A 22734-nucleotide genomic window follows, 5' to 3' on the forward strand; every position below is an offset into this window, starting at 1 on the left:
GAAACCAAATGATTCCTTCAAGGGAAAATAAATGTTCATTGCTTGTATTTGTTGTTACATTGGTATATCACTGAAACAAAGAAAAAAAGAGAGGAACATACTACTTCAGAGTTCAGAGCACATGCTCCTCCAGATGCAAACTAGAAATCCCCAATTCCTTCTGTGAAGATACCCCTACACCCACCAAGAAATGGGGCCTAAACCATCGAAGTCAATTGACGCCTGCCAAAACACGTTAACATGGTTAGTTTTCAAGTCTTCACACAGTATACAAATGGAACCCCGCATTTGATGTTTTGTTCAAAAAAAATTATTTTCATAAGCATGTCATAGTGAATCACGCAGTCCTTGGTTGAGTTGTGGAACTACTGAGACTAACTTGAGCATCATCAAAATGATTGCTTGAGTATTGAGTGGGGAAACAGTACATTGGTGACATGTACCTGAATACAAAGGATAAGACTATTGATGGTAAGTTGGTAACAATGATCAGACATTTGTCTCAAGATTGGTGCATCTGTGTGTGCTTCTGGGGGGGTTGAATTCTGATATAATGATATTTGACCAAAAAATGGCAAGAGTGAACAGTAAAATCATGTTTTGGGTAGTCCCTCATAAGTCGAAACTAATAATGTATAAAGTGCAGGGTTGTTTCCTCTAAAATGGTCACTATTTTCTCCAATATAATATTTATGTTTTGTAAATTCAGCTTTAAGGAAACAATCTTTACAAGCAATTACCATTTTAAGCATTAGCAATAATACAAAGACAAACAAAAAATACTGTATTAGGCATTTAGGCTAACACAAGAAGCGTACAATAGTAATTCACATAAATATGACTGCTGTGTACTTACTGTAATCACCATAGGAGCAAATGGCTTTGCATCTTTTTCTTGTTCAACTGGGATGGGAGGGTATCTAATGCTATGGACTTTGAAGCGAATCTGCAATTGTGCCACATAAGTTAATGCACACTCCTTTCCATATTCTGGTAAATTAAATTTCAGAGAAAACAACACACAAAATTCAGACCTCATCTTCCTTTTCTATAGGAAGCTCAGTACCATTAAAATCCCAAGTCCATTTTCCATCTTCACCACTGCATTTTTCAGAAGAGCATACATATGCATATTAAAAGTATCTTTTTTTTTTTTTTTTTGTAAGTAAGATTTTGTAACAGACCATATACAAAATCGTATTGCAAAATCAACTGAACTTCAAGTTGCAGGGGTCCTTACAATTTGGATGGATTGGGCAAAAGATGGGCAGGTAAAGTTATGTCTTTGAAGAAACCAAGAGACACTGCCATAAAATGAAGTCATTGAACCATCAGAATGTAAATATGCATAGATGAAAATTGTTCATTAAGAAATTCAAATACAACATATTAAACTAAAAGAGTCTCATTCTAAGGCATTAAAATAATTTAAAGGTCAAGAAAACTCAAGATTAGACATGAAAAGAAAATTGCACCATTGAGTGAAAAATTGCCTAAACTTCATGCAAAGAGAAAACTCAACTACAATATTCAGCAACAAGAAAGCCATTTTCTACTATGAAAATGTTTACAATGAGAATTAGCTACTGTTATGGACGTGACTCAATTTTTAGCAGAAAAAAGTTTACTACCGCCTTCAAGATCTTTGAGCAAACACATAAAAAAGAAGCTCAAAGTTATAAAATTGGCATGTACACGAGTCTTCACAACTACTTGAAATGTGTCTTCTCTGAAAGCACGCTATTTGCATAAATATGTATAATGCAAAATTTCAAACTATAAGCTATCTGCAACACATATGGTACCATGGAAGTTATCGCCAAGATCCTCCAAAGAAAATCCATATCAATACTTATATACCGAAATGTATATCATTTATAGGTTTTAGTAGTATTTACAATCTTTTTAATGTGAAAAACTAGGGCAGTTCCCCGACCTGGAAGAGTATAGAGTGCCCTGATATAACAACACTACAAAGACCCATCGGATCGGCTAACTAGAACCTAAAAACCAAACTAATATAAACTTAAGCAAAATGTGGATAAAGCACACTGCGTTCTCTCAATGGTGTCTATTAAAAATACATATGCAAGTTGCAAGAGAGGGAGAAATATGTCAGTCTTGCTGAGAAAAAGATGTTTTAAGGCTTCTCTATAAAGCATACTCCATTCTCTCAATGGTGACCATGAAATTGTTAAAATGTTTATCCAATTGCTTTTTCAAGTATTGTATTTTCAAGAAAGTTTACAAACTTTATTTTAAGTCATAATATCTTTTATCTAGTACTTCCCTTTGATATTTGGAAAAACTAAACAAAATGAAAGGAAACACTATACACGTGTGTGGCGTGCGTGAGAGAGTCTACCACAAACTCGAAATGAAACAAGTGAAAGATCTTGTAGAACATACAACGTAATCCCTTAGCATCAGATTCTTCAACCTCTCCCGAAAGAACTTCTCCGACAAATGGACGAAACATAATCAACCTAAAATTTACCTGCCATACAGTACATGTACAAAAGTAAGCTAAAAAAAAAAAAAAAAAACTAAGTAGGAATTTCTTCGAGTCTTGTGGAAAGATACAATTATTTAAATATTTTTTTAGCAAGGAGAGGATATACAACATATTTACTTGAGTGGGTACCCGAGAACCTTACCCTTGGGAGACTCGAGTTGCAAAAATATGATTGCGTATGGTCAGGTAACTTGTTGTACTTGGGTCGTATCACTTTCCTCAGTGCCTTGCTGAGGAAGCAGTAGGAGGGACAGCACATCATGTGTCGGCTATGGTGTGCAAACCTAGTATCGCGACAGCTTAGTTTCCATATAGATGCCCCCACCCCTCGGATCTTACTATACTTCTTTTTTAAAGGAATTTCATTTCATCAATAATGAAAGGCTAATAAACCAATCTCACTAAGCTGATTTACATCAACAACTATACAGAACGAAAAACAGGAAACACAAATAAACCTAACAAAGCAGAGAAATAGACGTAGATACACACCGTAAATGTTGAAGCACCATCTCCTGGAAATATGAACCCACCATCAATATTCCTAATATCGTAAACAGACACGCAAAGTCCCAAATTTGCGATTACCTTCACCAAAACAATCACACACGATTTAGTCAAGCCAGTAGCAAACTCCAAGAACATGAAGGTAACATGAATTGATCATTAAAATTACCTTATCCAAAAACAGAGTCTCGAGCTCTCCTTTAATAGCTTGATCAAGAGGAAGATTAAGGAGATGAGGAGGCAGCCTCAAGGTGTGCTCAATTAGGCTAAGGAAGAACATTGGGCTTTTCGTTCAAAAATCAGAACTGAGTATCAAGTAAAGCATAACTTGTTAAAAGTGTTGTAAAAAGGATGCCATAAAATAAAGTGATGTAGAACTGTCAGTTTCTTAGACGTACGCCTATGTTCCCTCTACATGTTATGGGCGCCGAAGTTGAGTCCAAGCCCATAGTTCGAGTCCATTAGTTAGTTGGACACATGTAATAATTGTTCTTTATTGGTTTATGCTTTCTAGGTTTACTTTAAATAACGGGCTTGTAGTTAGGGCTTTAGTAGTTGTGTTTATGTGTGTGATTTGTGATTGAGAGATTCAATAAAAGAGTGATTTTTAGGTCGCCTTTTAATTATGTTTTAATTAAAGTGTAGATTCAATTAAACTGAAGCTTCTGCCAGTAAGATCTATATTATTTGGTATCGGAGCAGATTAATTCTAGGGGTTACTACTCATGGTACTGTTCACCGAAAACACTGTTCGTGAAACAGTATTTATCGGGTACTATTCATCACATCACTGTTCATCCAAGTTACTGTTCACGGTGAATTTTTGTTTTTTCGAAAAGTCAATTTTTTTTGTGTTATTATGGTGAATAACAAAACAACTCGAGATCGTACTCCATCCATGGATACTCGCATGTCTCGTTTATAAGAAAGCATGAAGAACATGACACAGATGTTCCAGAACCTGATGGAAGCAAAATTTCCAGTCCAAGGAGAGGTGCAACAACCACCTCCACCACCACAGAATAATGGTTCAGTGGCTAGTACTGATGATGCATCTAAGGTTGATGGTTCAATCCCTCTTCTGAACCTACAGATCCAGAAAACAACGGAGAGAACAGAGTTGGCATGAAAGATAACACCAACAGGGAACCTCCTCTCAATGAGGAACGTAAGGGTGTACCCCTCAATGATGGCACCTCTCGACTGCCGGCAGGTGTTGAAGCCCCCCTATTGGGCGCTCCACCAATCTTTGATAAGTATGAAGATGAGTCTCTTTTTGATAAGTACGAAGATCCGATTTGGGAAAATTTTGTGACTCGCTTTGACAAACGAAGTGATTTGTTTTCAAAAAGCACAATTGCTGATTTAGATTTCCTTAAAGAATGTCACATATCTTTGGTGAAGTTACAAGCTTTCAAGGCGAGCCATTGGTACCAAAAATTTGGTGCATCTTCGGTTATTGTTTTCATAATTTGTGTGCAAGAACATGTTGTGGGTTACTGATTTTAAGCCAGGGAAGCTCCTACAAAGGAAAAATTCATGATCAGATTCCTTTCAGCTGGGGCATTGGCCAATTTCCTAAAGCTTGTAGACGTGGTTCTCTTTACCTGAAGTTTTTGTTGATTAGAAATTCGATGACGAATTTTTTTCAGTTGGGGAAAGTGATGTAGAACATTAGTCGAGTCTGTCAGTGTCATAGGCGTGCGTCTATGTTCCCTCTACATGTTATGGGTGTGAGCGCCTTAGTTGAGTCCAAACCTATAGTTCGAATTCATTAGTTAGTTGGACACATGTCGTGCTCCTATTGGTTTATCATTTGAAAATGGAAATTCTTTCTAAGACAAAATATAATTAATATGAAAACAATTTATTCATAAGTTTACCAGATAAATTAATTCATAGTGTAGTAGGGCAAGAACTTAATCGAGCAATGAGTAATATCAATAACGTGTCAGTGTTCATACTTGTATGTTGGAACTTGAAACAATTGAGAAGGCACTTGACCGCTAAGACGGTTGGAATCTAGCTGACTGCAAGAATGGTTTCAACATCTGTCAAATAACATATCTATCTAATAAAACAGGGAAGTGTGGGGCCCGAAGGGCCCGATCCAACAGCTGCAATTCAGTTTCAACAAAATATGACCTGGCGAAAAAAGCTCCCCTACCGGTGGTATGTTGTTTCATTCCACAACATCCGGATCCATGCGACTTCGACTTTCTTATTTTTTTCATCGACTTTCTTCTTAACTTGCCATTAACACTTTCGACTTTCTTACTACCGCATCATCTCTCCCGGTGGTATTTTTCTCTCGGTCGTTCTTACCTTTTCTTCTTGCCGCATCCTTTGTTTCCTCTCGGTTCTTCTCGGTTTTAGTTGGCATTCCGTCATTTTTTTGTCTTTTTATTTTTTTGTCTTTTTTAGTTGGCACATTACTTAGTAGTAGTTTTAAAACTCCAAAGGAACAACCTTTTCCATCATTCCCCATCAACATAATCCTTTGTGGTAATGGGTAGAGTTTGAAGAAAGAAGGGGATGAACGGATGGTTATGGCCAAGTTGTAAACAAAGTAACCGCTGTGTTTGGCTGCATGGGTTCTATGGTTAAGTACTTAAGTAATGGTGTGGTTGTTAACAATCATTGACTTGAATCATAACACGGACTGTTGTATTCAAATTGTTTGACAAAATGGCTTCTTCCTAAATGTTGAGTGGATGGAAAGCAAGTTGAAATGATTACTGCATTGCTATAATAGTTTCTGTTAGGGTTGCTATCTTTTAAATTTTGTATGTATTATCTTGTGGTTTAGCTTTTGTACAGGACTTGAGTTTCATAGAACATGCTATCTTTTATCTTTTTTCTTACAGGAATTGAGCTTTTACAGGAGGCTTGTGAGTTGTGTCATGCCTAGGATAGCTATTAAGAAGTTTTTTCCTCACTCACAGCTCTATGAAACCGCTACTCAGGCATCACTCCATTTGAGTGTTTCAGGAATCAGGACTCGTAGAAGCTAAGGATCTTGTGGGAACGGGGAAAGTTCGGTTGGCAGAGGTATTTTTTTTTTTTTGTGTTTCATCCTCTCTGAGCCAATTCGACGATTTTGAACCTAAAGAAAAAACTAAAAAGCTTTCCTTCTTCAACTGGTGGACATTCAGCATTTTCTTTGGGACACTCTTTGCTAACACCATCCTTCTGTATGTACAAGACAATGTGGGTTGGAGGCGTCGGCTATGGGCTTACAACAATTTGGTGGCAATTTCAATATTGATCTTTTTAGTTGGAACACCATTCTATAGACACAAGGTACCCACAGGGAGTCCCTTTACCAGTATGTCTAGAGTGTTGGTTGCTACTATAAGGAAATGGATGATACCTGTTCCAAGTGATCCAAAAGAACTTTATGAGCTTGACATGGCTGAATATGCTAAAAAGCAAAAGTACAGGATTGATTCCACACCTTCTTTGAGGTTAGTTTTTTCTACGACAGTTTTTTTCTTACTAAAAAGGCACAAATGAATTCAAACTTGGACAAGTCTGACTTGATTCAACTAACTTAGCAACTTGACTTGGTATATCAATTACACTGTCGATACTTCTATTATAGATCAAATATAGTGTCAGCTAAACTTGACGAATGTGTTTTGTAGATCAAATATAGTGTCAACTTGACTTGTCAATTTAATGTGTCGAAGAAACTATGAAGTGCACCTTGGCGAATGTGTTGTGTATTTTTCCGGGGAGCTTTTCGATATCAAAACAACAGGTTCGCCCGACTTTCTATGGTTCCATGGTGCGACTTCAAGATATCGCCATCGCCCATTGCAAAGTCTAAACTTCCATTTTATTTGTTTATCTTTTTATATTCTACAGGATCGCATGGATAAGGGTAAATGTCCAATGGACCCTTCTAAGGATCAATCAAACAAGAAAAAACAAATTTTTGTTCCGGTCCAAGATAAACTCTTCCTCCAACCACCTACTCCTCAACGACCTGCTCGCTCCCAGGTAATCCTATCACCTGGCTCCAATAAATGCTTATGTTGTCCGTTCATTATCATTTCTTTTGAACTGCTTATTTGGTTTATATAGCTTCCGACGCGACCAATTCTCAACAAAGGGAAACGCCCTTTGGACCCTTCTAAGCAAAGCAACAAAGAAATAGGCTCCCAAGATAGGCTCAATCTTCAACGCCTCTTGGCTTTTCGGTATTTCTTGCTTCTGACTATTGTATTTATTTCCCCACTTACGTTCTTTTTGTTTATTACCATTTACTGCTTTATTCATATCCTTCTGGTCCACATTTTTTAAAAAATTATGACTACCATTTACTGCTTTATTCATATCTAATTTATTCCTCTTTCTCCCCATCCGTCTACTTAAGAGAACAACCCTTTTCTCCGACAAAGAGGTAGAACTAACAAAAGCAATACTAGGGGCGTGCTCGAAGGGAAAGAGAAAGGATCACTAAAGAGAAAGGCATCTCAAACTTCGCCAACCGAGGTGTACAAGCACTCACGCGTCCTGTCATTAGCCACCAGCTGATAGGTTCAGCATTAAATGCCTCTCCTTCACTTCCACGAACTCCATCTAAATCTAACAGGCGACGAGCACAAAGTACTACAGTTACACCTCATGCGACACCATGCAGACGCCTTTCTTCTTCTAAGTCTCTTCAGAAATCTCTATCGTTCCTTAATCCTGTTAGGTTGTTTACGCTCCCCGAAGAACATGTCGCATCAAGTGCCCATGTTGATTCAATAAATCAAAACAATGAGATCTTCGTGCCAACGCAGACTCACCAAAATGCAAGGTTAGTACGGGGTTCAATGCACCTTTCTCTTGGTTCTTCCTGGTTTACATTTAAAAAAAAACTATAATATTCTTCTACATTCTTCGCAGTGCGCGAAGCTGCATGTCTACTACCTCATCATTAGTCCATACAATACCACTTTCGTCAAATGCAGCTTCAACTTCTGCATCATCATCAACTACCCGAAATTCACGGTATACTTCTTCACATTTATTAAAACAAGAATACAAAAAAATTAGCTCCTTTGTCTAAATAATTCTTTCCTCATACAGACCACAACCATTTGGAGATCCTGCACAGTACTGTGAGGATATTCACCGTAATGGTTTTGACCGTCCAATTTCTGCTAATAATGTTGACATCAGTGATGATGAAGACGGGCGACAATATTCCCTACCGACCGATTGATTGAACAAGGAAGACACTCCTTAGGGAGAATGGATGTTCAATGCCCATTTTGTAATGCACTCCATTGGATGGATGAACGGCTAACCAAATCATCATTATCACATCCTCGATTTGGGACTTGTCGTTTTGCAAGGGAAAGTCAAATTGCCTCCACTACGACCATTACCACCAGCTCTTAAAGCTCTATATGATGGAAATGATCGCAAGTCAAAGTCATTTCGCAAGTACATGAGGCAATACAATCAAGCTTTTGCATTTACGAGCCTTGGAGGAAATGAGCGTGTGTTTACCGGACGAGGTCCACGGCCTTTTACTATCCATGGTGGAATTTGCGTAGGATGGAGCTCTAATTCGACTCTCGGGCAGCATCCAACTTACTCTCAACTTTACATATATGATCCGAGTCTTTGCATTGGAGTTACGCCAACCGTAATCGGGTTTGAAACACGATGTTCTTAAAATCATTCATGAAACTATGCTCCAGTATAATCATTTCTCTGCTATTTTCCGCCATGCATACGATGTTCTTAGATCTACCTCTCTTGACCATGGTGATAACTTCAACATCCCTGCGTATTTGCATTACAGTGCTACTAGAGACAGACGTCGTTACAATTTGCCAACCGCAGATGAGATTGCTGTCATTTTACCTGGGGATGGCAGCGAACGGGGAAGCATGCAAGATATTGTCATCTATCTTAAAGGAGGGCAAGAATTCATGCAAATCAGTGAATGTCATCCAGCTTACTTGCCTTTGCATTATGTGCTAATGTTTCCTTCGGGGAGATCTTGGGTGGTCACCGATATGAGGCGTTCAAAAGCGGTTTTAGCCGCAGCGTGACCACTAATGACCGATTGACACGGATGGATTTCTATTCTTATCGGTTGTTTGAGCATACTGGAGAATATTCCCCGCAATCTTGCAAGGGCACAAACTGTTCCAAGAGTTTGTGGTTGATGGGTGGGCAGTGACTGAACAAAACAAAATGAGATATTACAAGCAACAACAAGACAAGCTTCGGGCCGAACTTTATCAAGGTATCACTGATGTCGCAGCTGAAGCTTCGACCCAAACCAAATAGGAAGACGAGTGGTCTTACCAGCATCTTGTGTCGGCAGCCCAAGGCACATGTTCGAAATTTTTCAAGATTCCATGGCCATCACGCGTTACAATAAGCATCCTGATATATTTCTCACTATGACTGCAAACCTACACTGGGAGGAAGTTATTGATGCATTGTCTACGCACCAAACCGCAACTCATCGGCCTGAGGTGGTGGCCCGTGTCTTTGAACTAAAGTGAAGGGCCTTGATGAAGGAAATTAAAAAAAAAGGTGTGTTTGGTAATGCGGTTGCACATGTCTACACCATTGAGTTTCAAAACGCGGGTTGCCACATATGCATGCACTTATATATCTTCAACATTCGACAAGATCCGCTGTACATGCTTTCGGGTTGATCGCATTGTATGTGCAGAGTTTTCGATCCGAAGTTTAACCTGATTTGTTTCGGACCGTCCCTCACATGTATGGTTCATGGTCCATGTGGACTAAAAATCCTAACTCTCCGTGCATGGTAAATGGTCAATGCAAGCATCATTACCCCAGGACTTTTGCAGATGTTACCACCATGGATAAAGATGGATATCCTATCTACCGTCGTCATGACAATGGTAGATCATATATTGTGAGAGGGCATACAGTTGATAATAGGGATGTTGTTCCTTATAATCCTTATCTTTCTAAAATGTTCAACTGCCACATTAATGTCGAAGTTTGTGCTGGGATCCGTTGTGTTAAATACATTCACAAGTATATATTTAAAGGGCATGACAGGACAACAATGGTGTCTGATGACTTGGATGAGATCCAACAATACTTGATGCGAGATACATTGGACCCCCGAAGCTGTTTGGAGGTTGTTAAGTTTCCATCCGCTGCGAGGAGATTCCCACGGTTATGCGCTTGGCACTTCATCTCCCGGAATGCACCACGTAGTTTATAAAGCGACGAATCGATAAATGATATACTATCAAGAGCCGTCGAGGAAGTCAACTTTGACTGCCTTCTTTGAGTGTTGTGCATCAGATCCAAGAGCAAGCAACCTCACTTATCAAGAGTTCAGGAATACTAAATGCGGAACAAACAATCACAGACTTGGACATCTGGGAGAGACAAAAGGAAGATTTGCTATTGGTAGAATGTATTTTGCCGGTCCCTAACTCCTCGTAAGCGATTTTACTTTGCTTACTTCTCCACGGCGGTTAAAAGGACCCCATTCATTTGATGATCGAAGAGGATTGGAAATGGTCCTCCACTTCCAACTTTCAAAGATGCCCGTGTTGTTGCGTGGACTTCGGAGGATGATAGTGAATGGGTGCAATGTCTACAAGAGGCTGCAATTATGCAAACTGGATATCATCTTCGCCGACTATTTTGTGTTATTCTCGCAGAGTGCAATCATTTGCAACCCCATACACTGTGGCATGCTTTCTGGAAAAATATATGTGATGACCTTCCACACAAGCTTCGCACACTGTTCAACATTCAAGAACCTACCCCTGCTGAAGTGTAAGATTACGGTTTGTTTCTCTTAAATGAGATTCTAATAGAGTCAGGTAAATCACTAGCTAATTTCCCTCCGATGCCGATGCCTCTGTTAACTACCAGATGGAACTTAGCTGTTGCAAATCGTCTCATATATGACCAACGGCAATTTCAGTTTGACCCTCAAAATGAAAAAGCACATAGCAACAGGGTACTCCTTAATGCAGAGCAAGAATTCTCGTATAAAGCAGTGATAGATTCGGTTTCCAAAGATGAAGGGAAGCTATTTTTTTTTAATGGAGCAGCAGGAACAGGCAAAACTTTTGTCTACAACATAATCGCTGCTACATGTTGTGCTGAGGGGCATATTGTTATTATGGTTGCTTCATCTGGAATAGCTTCATTACTGTTGGCAGGTAGTCGTACGGCTCACTCAACTTTTCGCATCCCAATAGATATTCTTGATACCTCTGTTTGTGGGTTCAGTAAGAATTCAATACATGCTGAATTATTCAGGGAAGCTAAACTTATTATTTGGGATGAAGTCCCAATGCAAAACAAGTTTTTTGTGTGGAGGCGATTGATCGGACACTCGGGGGATACTCGCGACAATAATAAACCTTTCGGTGGAATAACAGTGGTGCTTGGTGGTGATTTCCGTCAATGTCTTCCAGTTATACCCAAAGGGGTTCGGGAACAGATTGTGCGTGCTTCCTTGCGCTCTTCCTTCCCCTCGGAATCACATTCATGTTCTAACTCTTGCCCAAAACATGCGATTGGAAAATGGAAACTCTGCAAATATTGCGTTTGCAAATTTCTTAATGGAGGTACCAAACTTTGCATTTTCCTTTCTACTATTTTTCTTCATTCTAATATTCATTTGCATCCTTACATTGTACTATTTTTATTAGGTACTAATATCATTACTATTTTCTCCTTGCCACGCTTAGATAGGAATTGACCCAAGCGAGACAGTTGAACTACCCTCCACAATTCGACGATGTGCAAATCTTCAAGATCTTATTTCTACTACATATCCTCAGCTTGATCAAGCTTCCATTGTTACACCTGAATATTTAACTGAGCGCACAATTTTATCAGCACGCAATGATGATGTCAACGACATTAATGCAACTGCTTTAAATATGTTCCTAGGGGAAAACACTCTCTTTCTAGCTGCAGACAAGATGACAGACGAGGATGCAACCAATCTAGCCAATATTAATCAATACCCAAATGAGCACCTAAACTCACTTGACCCAGCTGGTCTGCCACCGTTTCGTCTCAACCTTAAAGTTGGTTGTCCTATAATGTTGTTGCGAAATATTGCTCCCAAAGATGGATTATGCAATGGAACCCGCTTGATGGTGGTCCAATGTCAGCCACATGTTCTTTTTGCAAGAATTTTAACTGGTGAAAAGGCAGGTGATCATGCATTTATTCCAAGGATATCTTTGTAAGCCGCCGTCTTTCGATTTTCCTTTCCATATGACAAGAAGACAATTTCTATGCGTGTTGCTTATTCAATGACTATAAATAAGTCACAAGGACAATCGAGTGAAATATGTGGAATTGACCCCTTGACCGAAGTTTTTGATCATGGTCAATTATATGTTGCCCTATCAAGGTGCACTTCTTTCGCATTAATTAGTATTCGCTCCCTCCAAATTCGGGAAATCATACCCCAAACTTTGTATACCCAGAAGTCTTACTATAATTCATAAGTTCTTTTCCCATTTACTTTGAGTAGTTTCTCATTGACTTCATGGTCATCAAATTTATAGATTTGTATTGGCTCTGACTTGGTTAATGTGCTTCATTCTATTTATGTAGTTCTGCGACTTGGAGTGTATTTCCATTTTGTCCGTTTCTGTGCTGGAGACTTCATTACGCACCTTGGTTAGTGACTTTTTCTTCTCTACATCAGTTTAGCTTCATTACGCACCTTCATTCTATTTAACCTTACATTAGTTGAATTTTTTCTTCTATACAAATCTATTTTTCATTTCCTACTTAGTGGTGATGTCTGTTTATGCTCTTTAAAACTTAAAGATCTATGTTGAACGAAGAAACTTTGATTCTCATATCTATGCTTATCCGGTGTGTTCCTTCCCTTTTCTATGTTGAAGTGCCCTTTTTATGTTACTGACTTATTGTTCTTATTTGTCATTCTTTTATTATTGCAGGTTTGTATTGCAAGATCTTTGAGCAAAAAAATGGAATTTTGGGAGCCTTTCTCATTAGGAAATTTTCCTTTTGGAGATTTATGGTTTTTTTCATCGAGTGACTGAAGTTTTGAATTCTCGGATGATGGAATTTTCTTTATTTTTGGTACTTGAAACTTTTATGCTGCTAGGAATCAATATGTAGTTTGATACTGCTAGGAGTCAATATGTAGTTTGTTTATTTATGTTGTTTCTACTTTTCTCGATGGAGATTATGATATCCCAAGGTTCACTTTGATTTTTTTTTTGTTGTGGTGAATTTATGATTCCAGAAGTTACCGTGTTTTCATCCAAATAATGAGGTTTTCCTTGATATGCCGCCTAAAGCATAATACTAGCATCTGATGTGATTTCATAAGCTTTACAGGACTTGAGCTTTTACAGGAGGCTTGTGAGTTGTGTCATGCCTAGGAGAAGAAAACCAGGATAGCTATTAAGAAGTTTTTTCCTCATTCACAGCTCTATGAAACCGCTACTCAGGCATCACTCCATTTGAGTGTTTCATGAATCAGGACTTGTAGAAGCTAGGGATCTTGTGGAAACGGGGAAAGTTTGGTTGGCTGAGGTTTTTTTTTTTTTGTGTTTCATCCTCTCTGAGCCAATTCGACAATTTTGAACCTAAAGAAAAAACTAAGAAGCTTTCCTTCTTCAACTGGTGGACATTCAACATTTTCTTTGGGACACTCTTTGCTAACACCATCCTTACGTATGTACAAGACAATGTGGGTTGGGCGTCGGCTATGGGCTTACAACAAATTTGAACCGGCAATTTTGATATTGATCTTTTTAGTTGGAACACCATTCTATAGACACAAGGTACCCACATGGAGTCCCTTTACCCGGTATGTCTAGAGTGTTGGTTCTTCGCTATAAGGAAATGGAGGATACCTGTTCCAAGTGATCCAAAAGAACTTTATGAGCTTGACATGGCTAAATATGCTAAAAAGCGTATACGAGGATTGATTCCACACCTTCTTTGAGGTTAGTTTTTCTACAACAGTTTTTTTCTTACTAATGGATAACATACCTAACATAATAAAAAAGTATAAAATGAATTCAAACTTGGACAAGTCGACTTGATTCAACTAACTTAGCAACTTGACTTGGTATATCAATTACACTGTCGGTACTTCTATTATAGATCAAATATAGTGTCTGTTAAACTTGTCCAAGATTTAAACTCAACTCAAAGTCTCAAACTGGTTGAACTACGAGGCTTTCAAATGTTCACTTACAATGCATTATCCCGCAGATTCCTAAACAAAGTCTTTGTTAAAGCGGGTTCATCGCGATCCATGGATACTAAATACGGTAACCCAAGTCTGGGAGACAACAACACAAATGATATGCATGCTTCCGATTTTGATTGCAACATTTCTACCCAAGACTATGGTAGCTCAAGGTTAACACCCTTTTTGTCAAGCAAGGTACAACTCTTTGCCGAGGTATAAATGACTTCCAAATCCCTCCGGCCCGCCTTTTAAGTGGATTCGTGGCGTTAACAATGCTTATATCTGTGGTTTTATATGACCGTTTCTTTGTAAAGATCATGCGGAAATGGACTAAAAATCTGAGAGGGATAACACTTCTTCAAAGAATGGGAATGGGATTCATTTTTCACATTTTAGTCATGGTAAGCTGCATCTCTCTTACAGAAATGAGGAGGCTTGGTGTGGCTAAAGATCATGGTGTTATGGTAAATGGCGGAGAGTTCCTCTTAGTATCTCATATTACTCCCCCTCAATTTGTGCTTATGGGGGTAGCCGACGATTTCTAGCGATTCTTATGCAGATTGAATTCTTCTACGACCAAGCACCTTAAAGCATGAAAAGTCTAGGGACTTCCCGTAGAGATTTCCTTTTTGTTTTATTAGATAGATTGGTGAATGCTCTGTTCTGCTCTGGGAATTGTTTAAGGGAATGCTTAATGGGCTTACACTTTGTCTGGCCATTGCATTTTCCATACTTCGGCAAGTATGCTCTTTCCATATACCCACATTTCATGGTTTCCATTTTCTTTTTCCCTTTTTAAGCATCACTTTTTAGTGCTACCAACACAATAATTTAACTGCTCTGTGCTTCTATTTGATTTGCGGGTGCAAGTTCTTGGTTCCATCCATCGAGAGGTTGCAAATTTTGCCGTAATTACCATTTATATATTGACTTTTCTCCCTTCTTATATACCCCTTGGTTTCTTTTTTTTGTGATACATATCGTTGGGTGGATGAGACATCTATTGTTCTTCCTTACCAACTATCTTAGTGGTACCATAATATTTTTTCTGAATTTTCTTTGAAAACTAAGGTCTCATCGTCAATGCAAAAAGATTGTCCATTTATTATCTTTTCGTGCGACTTTTGCATTGACGAAGTTTTTAACTAAAAACATAATGTAGTGAGTAGATCGGTATTTATAGTGTCCGTAATTTTTTATGTCTTTGAGTGTTGATAATGTAATTTTTCTTTCATTAGGTACCTTGCAATGGTTCTATATCATCTTTGGAGACATGGCAGAGCAATAATGCAGCAGCTCAAAGAACTTATCATAAATGACCGCATTTTCGGATTGGACTGAATGACATCTTTGCTCACATGTACCAATTAATCTGTCAATCCCCTCATAATAATAGTTGTAGAAGGGAAAACTCCTCCATAAAGCAGCACACAAAGAGCTTTCAGATTCCTTATTTAACGTTGTATACTAGCTTTCAGATTATTGTTGGCTTGTGTATGTGTGTCACTGAATAACTGGTTTCATTGTTACAGCTATGGCAATATGGCTCTCTTCTATCCTGGTCTAAACCAAACGGAGCTCGCTCTACGGCATATGCCCCGGGACATTGCTCCTACAAAGTTTATCATGTGGTCCTGATCATCCCCGGCGTGGTTGCAACTTTCATAAATGTAGCTATGATGTACAAGGACATAGGAAAGATGCATACAGACTCTTCGTTATTTGCAAGAAGCCTTAAAAAAGAATGAGCGCCTTCTTGGTGAGGAGCATATTCGGACATTGTATGCAATCATGCTTTGGCCATGCTATCGGCATATTTATGGTTTTTAATCAAGTGATGAAGTTTTGAATTCTTGGATGATGTAATTTTCTTTATTTATGGTTTTGGCACTTTGTTTATGTAGTCCGAGAAAAATGAACTTCGTGATGAGAAGCAAAGGTTGAAAGCAGAGAAAGAGAAGCCGCGACAAGTTAAAGCCATGACTTCTCAGCCAAGCTTCATGCCTCACCCTTACGCCATTCCAACTGCATTTGCTCCTCAAGCTCAAGCACGGCAACAAGCCGATGCCATTCATCGGCTACCCTAGAGTTTCCATGTGGCAAGTCATGCCACCCGCAGCAGATTGATACCTCACGGGGATCATGTTCTTTGCCCTCGGGTTGCTTAAAATGGCATTCTTCAATGACTATGTTAATTGTTATCGTGTGTGGACTGTTAATTGTTGACTATGTTAATTGTTTAAAGTCAAATACTTGATTAGTGGATGATGACTGCTATTAAAAATGGTTGAACTCCTATTTTAGTTTTGGGTTTATGTGGATCATTTGTAAATGCTAATAAGGAGATTTTGACTTCAGTTATTGGGTATTGACATCTTTTGGAATTTTTCAGACCAAAAAGGACATCTTTTGGAACCATCCGCAACTAATTTGTTCCGAAAGTGGTTTTGGAGTAGGCGAAAAGTAGTCCGATACTCGGATGTGTTGCTCCCTTTCTATCTCTGCTTTTTTAGGACCATCTTCATTTGTATATTTTGGCATAGAAGCGGTCGACATATGTCCTATAGTCACAAAGTTTCGTTATAAACTTCACTTCACAAACATCGAGAAATGTTTTTATTCCCATATGAACATTATTTTGCTTCACATAACCTTTTGCTGCTTGGTACATAACCTTTTGTTGTTTGTGATGACTTGGTACATAGTTCATGAACAATAGAGATCAAGTAATAATGGCAGTGAATGCATATGCATTTGAATTTGCTAAACCGGAATATGTAAACCTTCTTTGACAGTTTTCTGTTGTCTCACGTCAAAGCCTTTAAAAACATGATTGTTGTGAATAATTAACTGCGGAAACAACGTTACCCACACCAAACGGATCAATCCTACACAAAGATTGATCTTTCTCAATAGACAAGACTTCAACACCCTCCAAGCAATATCCCAACACTTCTCAATATCAAATAACAAGCATATGAAATAAAACAATCAATGTAAAAGAAGAACAAACCACAAGGCGAGATATATCGCATTGGTTCGGCAATTTGCCTACTTCCACATCGCGAAGTTCCAAGCTTTACTAGATGTCCGGAGTAACTCGATTACAAGTCTCTCTCAATTCACTCACAAAGAATGAACACTCAACTCACAAAGAATTGTTCTCTTGTAATCACTCTTTTTCTTGGTTTTGGAAAAGTTAGGTTTTCCAAAAAACTGATTTTGTTTTTATACCAAAACCAAAATCGCGATTACCGTAAGCGAGGCCTTGAGAAAAAACGGCGCTGGCGGCTACTACTCTGGCCGGTATTCGTAAAAAGTCATGAGCTGGTGGCGCTTTCTTTGGCGGGGGCGCTTAAATCACTGGAGTAGTGGAGCGAAGTCGCCACACTCTGGCTGGCGGCGCTTTCGACCCGTGAGAAACAGAAATTTTCTCTACATTCTCCACCTCGGTGAGGTTTTAACACATAAAACCAAGCCGAACACATCCAGCAAGATCACATCCAGTAGGAACACCTCCAAAGAAGGAAGACTTCATGAAATAATCGCCTGGCGGCTATGCCCACACAGGGCTCTTTCAAACATGTAGGATTTGGAGCAAGTCCAAACAGTGTTGGAACTTAACTCCGGTGACAACTTTCGTCAGCATATCAGCAGGGTTGTCATGGGTGTCTACTTTCTCAAGTGCTACATCACCATCCTCAATGACATCCCGTATAAAGTGATATCGGACATCAATATGCTTGGTCCGACCATGATGAACTTGGTTCTTCGCCAAATGAATAGCACTCGACTATCACAATACACGTTAACTTTGATTACGCTTCAATACCCAAATCATCTAGAAGACCGCCGAAGCCATAGTGCCTCTTTTCAGCGCCTCCGCCACGCCATATACTCGCCTCGGTGAGTCGATAGAGCAATCGTAGCTCGTAGCATAGACCTCCAACTAACGGTGCACCATGCATCATAAACACATAACCGGTAGTCGATCGTCGTCTATCTAGATCACCGCATAATCAGAATCCACAAACCCACCGACATAACAAGTGCCTCCACCATAAGCTAATCCCACATCCAAAGTACCCTTCAAGTACCTTAGTACCCATTTTCTTTGCCTCCCAATGCCGCTTCCCGTGATTTGCCATATACCGCCACAACACTAATCGCGCATGGAAATGTCCGGGTGTGCACACCATAGCATACATCAAACTACCCACGACACTTGCATAAGGAACATTAGCCATATGCTTTTGTTCCTCCAACCGAACTAGGAGAGAACTTAGTGAAAAGCCTAAAATGCCCAAATTAAAGGAGTAGAAACCGACTTTTGCATTCTCCATACCAAATCGAGAAATTACTTTCTGAATGTATTTCTTTCGAGATACAACTATCCGTCCGCTTCTTCCTATCTCTCATTAATCTCCATGCCCAAGATCTTCTTGGCTCCACCTAAGTCTTTCATCTCAAACTCACGAGCTAAGTTGAGATTTCAACTTGTCTATCTCCACCATGCTTTTGGAAGCAATAAGCATGTCATCCACATAAAAGAGGAGATAGATGAAGTCATTACCACGAAAGCCTTCTAAAGTAGACAAGCAGCTCATACTTACTTGCCGGTGTACTCATGTTGCATCATGAATGTGTCAAAAAGCGCCTTGTACCATTGCTTGGCGATTGCTTTAACCCGTCTGATTGACCGATTCAATTTGCATACATAATCTTCTTTCAAGAACGACAAACCCGCGGGTTGTCCTCTCATATAGATCTCTTCTTCCAAGTCCCCATGCAAAGCGGTTTTACATCAAGTTGCTCTAACTCCCGGTTGAAGTGAGCAACTAAACTTAATAACACACGAATGGGACGTGATGTTTGACCACCGGGAAAATACCTCATCAGTAGTCAACTCCTTCCTTCCGTGGAAAACCCTTTGCTACCACTCTTGCCTTGTACCCAAGATCTTGTCGGACTCGGGAAGGACCTCTTTCTTTTTCGAACACCCATTTATTGCCGATAGTCCTTTTGCCCTTTGGCAATAAAACTAGGTCCCATGTGTGATTTTTATCAAGAGATTCCATCTCGCTTGCATAGCTACCAACCAATCTCAGAATGAGCATCTCTAACGGCTTCCTTGAAGCTATCGGCTCATCATCTTCGATATTCGGTGCATATGCCACTAAATCCACGACCATAGTGTTTTCCGGCTTCGTGCCCATACTTGTGCACTTCTTTAACTTGTCTCGTGGCCTGAGGGTCACCCACTACAAGTTCGCGGATGCTCTTGCTCTTCTTCCTGTTCTTTGTGTGGTTCCATGATTTGGTACCTCATCATGATCTAACCGGTCATCTCACGATGACATAACTCAAGCTTCGAAGTTTTGAACTTCTATAGACTCACCATTACGCCCTTTCGCCTACTTCCGCTTCTTGAAAAGATAACACGGAAGTCTCATCAAAAGTAACATCTCTCTGACCCGGGGAACTTGTGGGCTTCTAGACACCACAATGTGTATCCCCTTTACCCCATTTGGAAGGCCTAAGAATATGGCCTTCTTAGCTCTAGGATCTAGCTTGTTGTCCCTCACATGGTAGTAAAGTTTTGTCGATCCAAACACTTTCGCAAGATACTATAATCGGTGGGTTACCGACCACACCTCATAAGGTGTCCCGCAATCTATAGCTGGTAATCGGCGGTGACCTATTAATACCGAGGGTAACACGCCATGGACGTGCATCGCCTAATACTTTTTTTGGGATCTGGCATTAGACAATAAACATCTTGCTCTTTCAAGCAAAGTTCTATTCATCCTCTCGCCATTCCATTCTGGCGTGGCGCGTGCCCTTTTCGTATCCGATTAATGCCGCAATTCCACATTAGCGCCAAGGGAACTCTTGGAAAGGTCCATAGGTATACTCGGTACCATTGTCGGACCAGTAGAAGTCTTCACCTTCCTATCTGTCGCGATTCTCAACCCTTGCCTTCCACTTCTTAAATGTCGAAAACTTCATCCTTGACTTCAAGATATATACCCACACATAAGCGTGTATAATCATCAATGAAAAGAGACATAATACCGGTTACCTCTCTTAGAAGCCACTCTAGAAGGTCCAAACAAACATCCGTATGCACATAATCCGGGATGCCTCGCCTTATGCTTGCTTGTACCAAACTTGACTCTGCAGACCGCTTGCCATAGACCACAATGCTCGAGAATTCCATACTTGGTTTCTCCAAGTCTTTCGGTAGCCCTCGCACAGACAACTCGGACAATCCTTGTGGCTCATATGCCCAAGCGTATATGCCACAATTTTGTACTTTCGGAATCATCACTATATGTACCCCATTGCTACATCACCTATCATCTGTACTACCCAACAAAGTATACAAGTTTCCATGTCTTTGACCCTTCATAATGACTAGAGAGCCACTAAGGATCTTTAGGACTCCACCATTTCCACAAAATTGTGGCCTTTGGAATCAAAGTACCAAGAGAAATAAGGTTCTTCTTTAACTTCGGGGAACATGCCTTACATCGGTTAAAGTCCTCACTACACCATCATGCATCTTGACCATTATAGTTCAATCCCAACCGTCTTACAAAACAGCGTCATTGCCCATCAAAGCGGAACCTCCACTCAAGTTCTCATAGGTAGCAAACCACTTCCTATTTGGACACATGTGGTAGGAACACGGAATCAAGAATCCATGTATCGGTCGTGTGGTGGTCGATCTTGTGTAGACACCGAAAGACTTACATCATCCCCATGAAGCGGAAGCAAGACTTGCTTCACTAACATCCTCATTCTCAAACTTACCACTCATCTTGTTACTCTTTTTTGGGGCTAGAGCAATCACATAAATGATGCCCTTTTCTTTTGCAATTGTAGCACCCGTACATGTTTTAAAGGCTTCTTCGAACTACCCTTCCACTTGCTTGCTTGTGGAAGTCATCTCGTCGACATCACCCTCGCCATCTTTTCTTTTGCTTCTTTATCAAACTTCTCTACTTTAAATCTAGCATTTGACATCTTGGGAGCCCCTTTTTCAAGTCACACACAATAACCTAAAAAATTATCTCACTCAGGAATTTTATCGAACACCTTGTCTACATAAATTTCGAGCACTATGGTTCTTTACCAAAACTCAAAATCCTAGGTCGTATACCTCGCTCCGATACCAATTGTTGTGAATAATTAACTGCGGAAACAACGCGTTACCCAACCAAACGGATCAATCCTACACAAAGATTGATCTTTCTCAATAGACAAGACTTCAACACCCTCCAAGCAATATCCCAACACTTTCAATATCAAATAACAAGCATATGAAATAAAACAATCAATGTAAAGAAGAACAAACCACAAGGCGAGATATATCGTGGGTTCGGCAATTTGCCTACTTCCCATTTCAACGCGAGTTCAAGCTTTACTAGATGTCGAGATGGCGATTACAAGTCTCTCTCAATTCACTCACAAAGAATGAACACTCGACTCACAAAGAATTGTTCTCTTGTAATCTCTCTTTCTTGGTTTTGGAAAAGTTAGGTTTTCAAAAAACCTGATTTTGTTTTTATACCAAAACCAAAATCGCGGTGATTCTTGTAAGCGAGGGCCCGAGAAAAAACGGAACTGGCGCTAGCTTCTATCTTGGAACGCTGGTATTAAAGTCATGGCTGGGCCGTTTTTCTTTGAGCTGGGCGCTTAAATCATCTGGAGTAGTGAAGCTTGAAGTCGCGCCACTCTGGCCTTGGCGCCGCTCGGCCCGTGAGAAAGCATTTTTTTCTACAATGATTTTATAAGATTGCAAAGAGCATCTACAGTCGGACTCAAACAACGAGAATCAAATAGAATGTAAGCGTATTATGAAACACCTAAACCAAAACATTTTATTCGAAAAGCAATTGCACCTTATCTGTTAGGAACTGATCACTCAAGTCACCTCCGCTTATTCTTCTTTTTCTTTCGATAATCAAGTTACCAAGTAATGTTTTGGTGTAAATATGTACATGGGCATGCAAAGGTACTAGGTAGCGTGCGTTGAAGGCATGGCGAGTTGTTCAGTGCCGTACGGCACGGGCAAACCCTAGTATCTAACAAAGTGAACCGTCTAAAGTAATAATGATAATACCAGCTACAGGATCAACTTAATCATGCAATTTAGATTTTAAATGCCACTTCAGTTTCAGTAACAATATCCTACATCCACGACACGAGTATTATTAAGAGTGGGATCACATACACTCTGATCAATCTGGGAAGGTGTGCAAATGACTCAGGGATGGCTAAACAGTAAAACCATGTGTACCTTCTTACAAGAATTGAAGGCTCCGAAGACCGCCAAGTGAAGGTGGTATTTGCCCACTCAAACGGCTATTTTCGAGATCCAAATTCTGCAAGTTCAACAAGTTTCCGACCTCCAACTTGAAGAGACATAGGCACCTATATGTTTTACACATCTAATCAGTAGCATTTCATGAACATGGAAAAATAA

At 39.7% G+C, this 22734-nt stretch overlaps 1 protein-coding gene and 1 pseudogene across 4 annotated transcripts; one reads left to right on the forward strand and one right to left on the reverse strand.

Annotated features, from left to right (window-relative positions):
- Positions 1 to 3400, reverse strand: LOC147474465 (uncharacterized). 4 transcript variants are annotated; one of them, XM_086583967.1, is made up of 8 exons: positions 3192 to 3388; positions 3008 to 3103; positions 2658 to 2799; positions 2410 to 2497; positions 1241 to 1304; positions 1035 to 1101; positions 857 to 946; positions 1 to 222 (listed from the first exon to the last, which is right to left on the reverse strand). In XM_086583967.1, the coding sequence occupies exons 2-8, from the start codon at positions 3049 to 3051 to the stop codon at positions 175 to 177; spliced, it is 543 nt and encodes a 180-aa protein (XP_086440093.1). In that variant the 5' UTR covers positions 3052 to 3103; positions 3192 to 3388; the 3' UTR covers positions 1 to 174. The 4 variants fall into 4 exon arrangements, with proteins under 4 accessions (XP_086440093.1, XP_086440091.1, XP_086440089.1 ...); XM_086583965.1 differs by having other exon boundaries at positions 2658 to 2858; positions 3192 to 3387; XM_086583963.1 differs by having other exon boundaries at positions 2658 to 2861; positions 3192 to 3387.
- Positions 3401 to 5612: 2212 nt separating this feature from the next.
- Positions 5613 to 16330, forward strand: LOC147474466 (protein NRT1/ PTR FAMILY 5.2-like; annotated as a pseudogene).
- Positions 16331 to 22734: the final 6404 nt, after the last annotated feature.

The sequence above is a fragment of the Coptis chinensis genome, chromosome 9 (genome assembly GCF_015680905.1).
Source record: "Coptis chinensis isolate HL-2020 chromosome 9, ASM1568090v1, whole genome shotgun sequence".
NCBI classification, from domain to species: domain Eukaryota; kingdom Viridiplantae; phylum Streptophyta; class Magnoliopsida; order Ranunculales; family Ranunculaceae; genus Coptis; species Coptis chinensis.

What these genes read in the sequence shown, in the direction of transcription:
- LOC147474465 (XM_086583963.1), bottom strand. Translation starts at nt 3,302, where the DNA reads ATGTTCTTCCTTAGCCTAATTGAGCACACCTTGAGGCTGCCTCCTCAT. An exon ending in TTGCCCAATCCATCCAAATT is followed by an intron (nt 1,102 to 1,240) that starts GTAAGGACCCCT and finishes TGAAAAATGCAG; the next exon opens with TGGTGAAGATGGAAAATGGA. An exon ending in CTATAGAAAAGGAAGATGAG is followed by an intron (nt 947 to 1,034) that starts GTCTGAATTTTG and finishes GCACAATTGCAG; the next exon opens with ATTCGCTTCAAAGTCCATAG.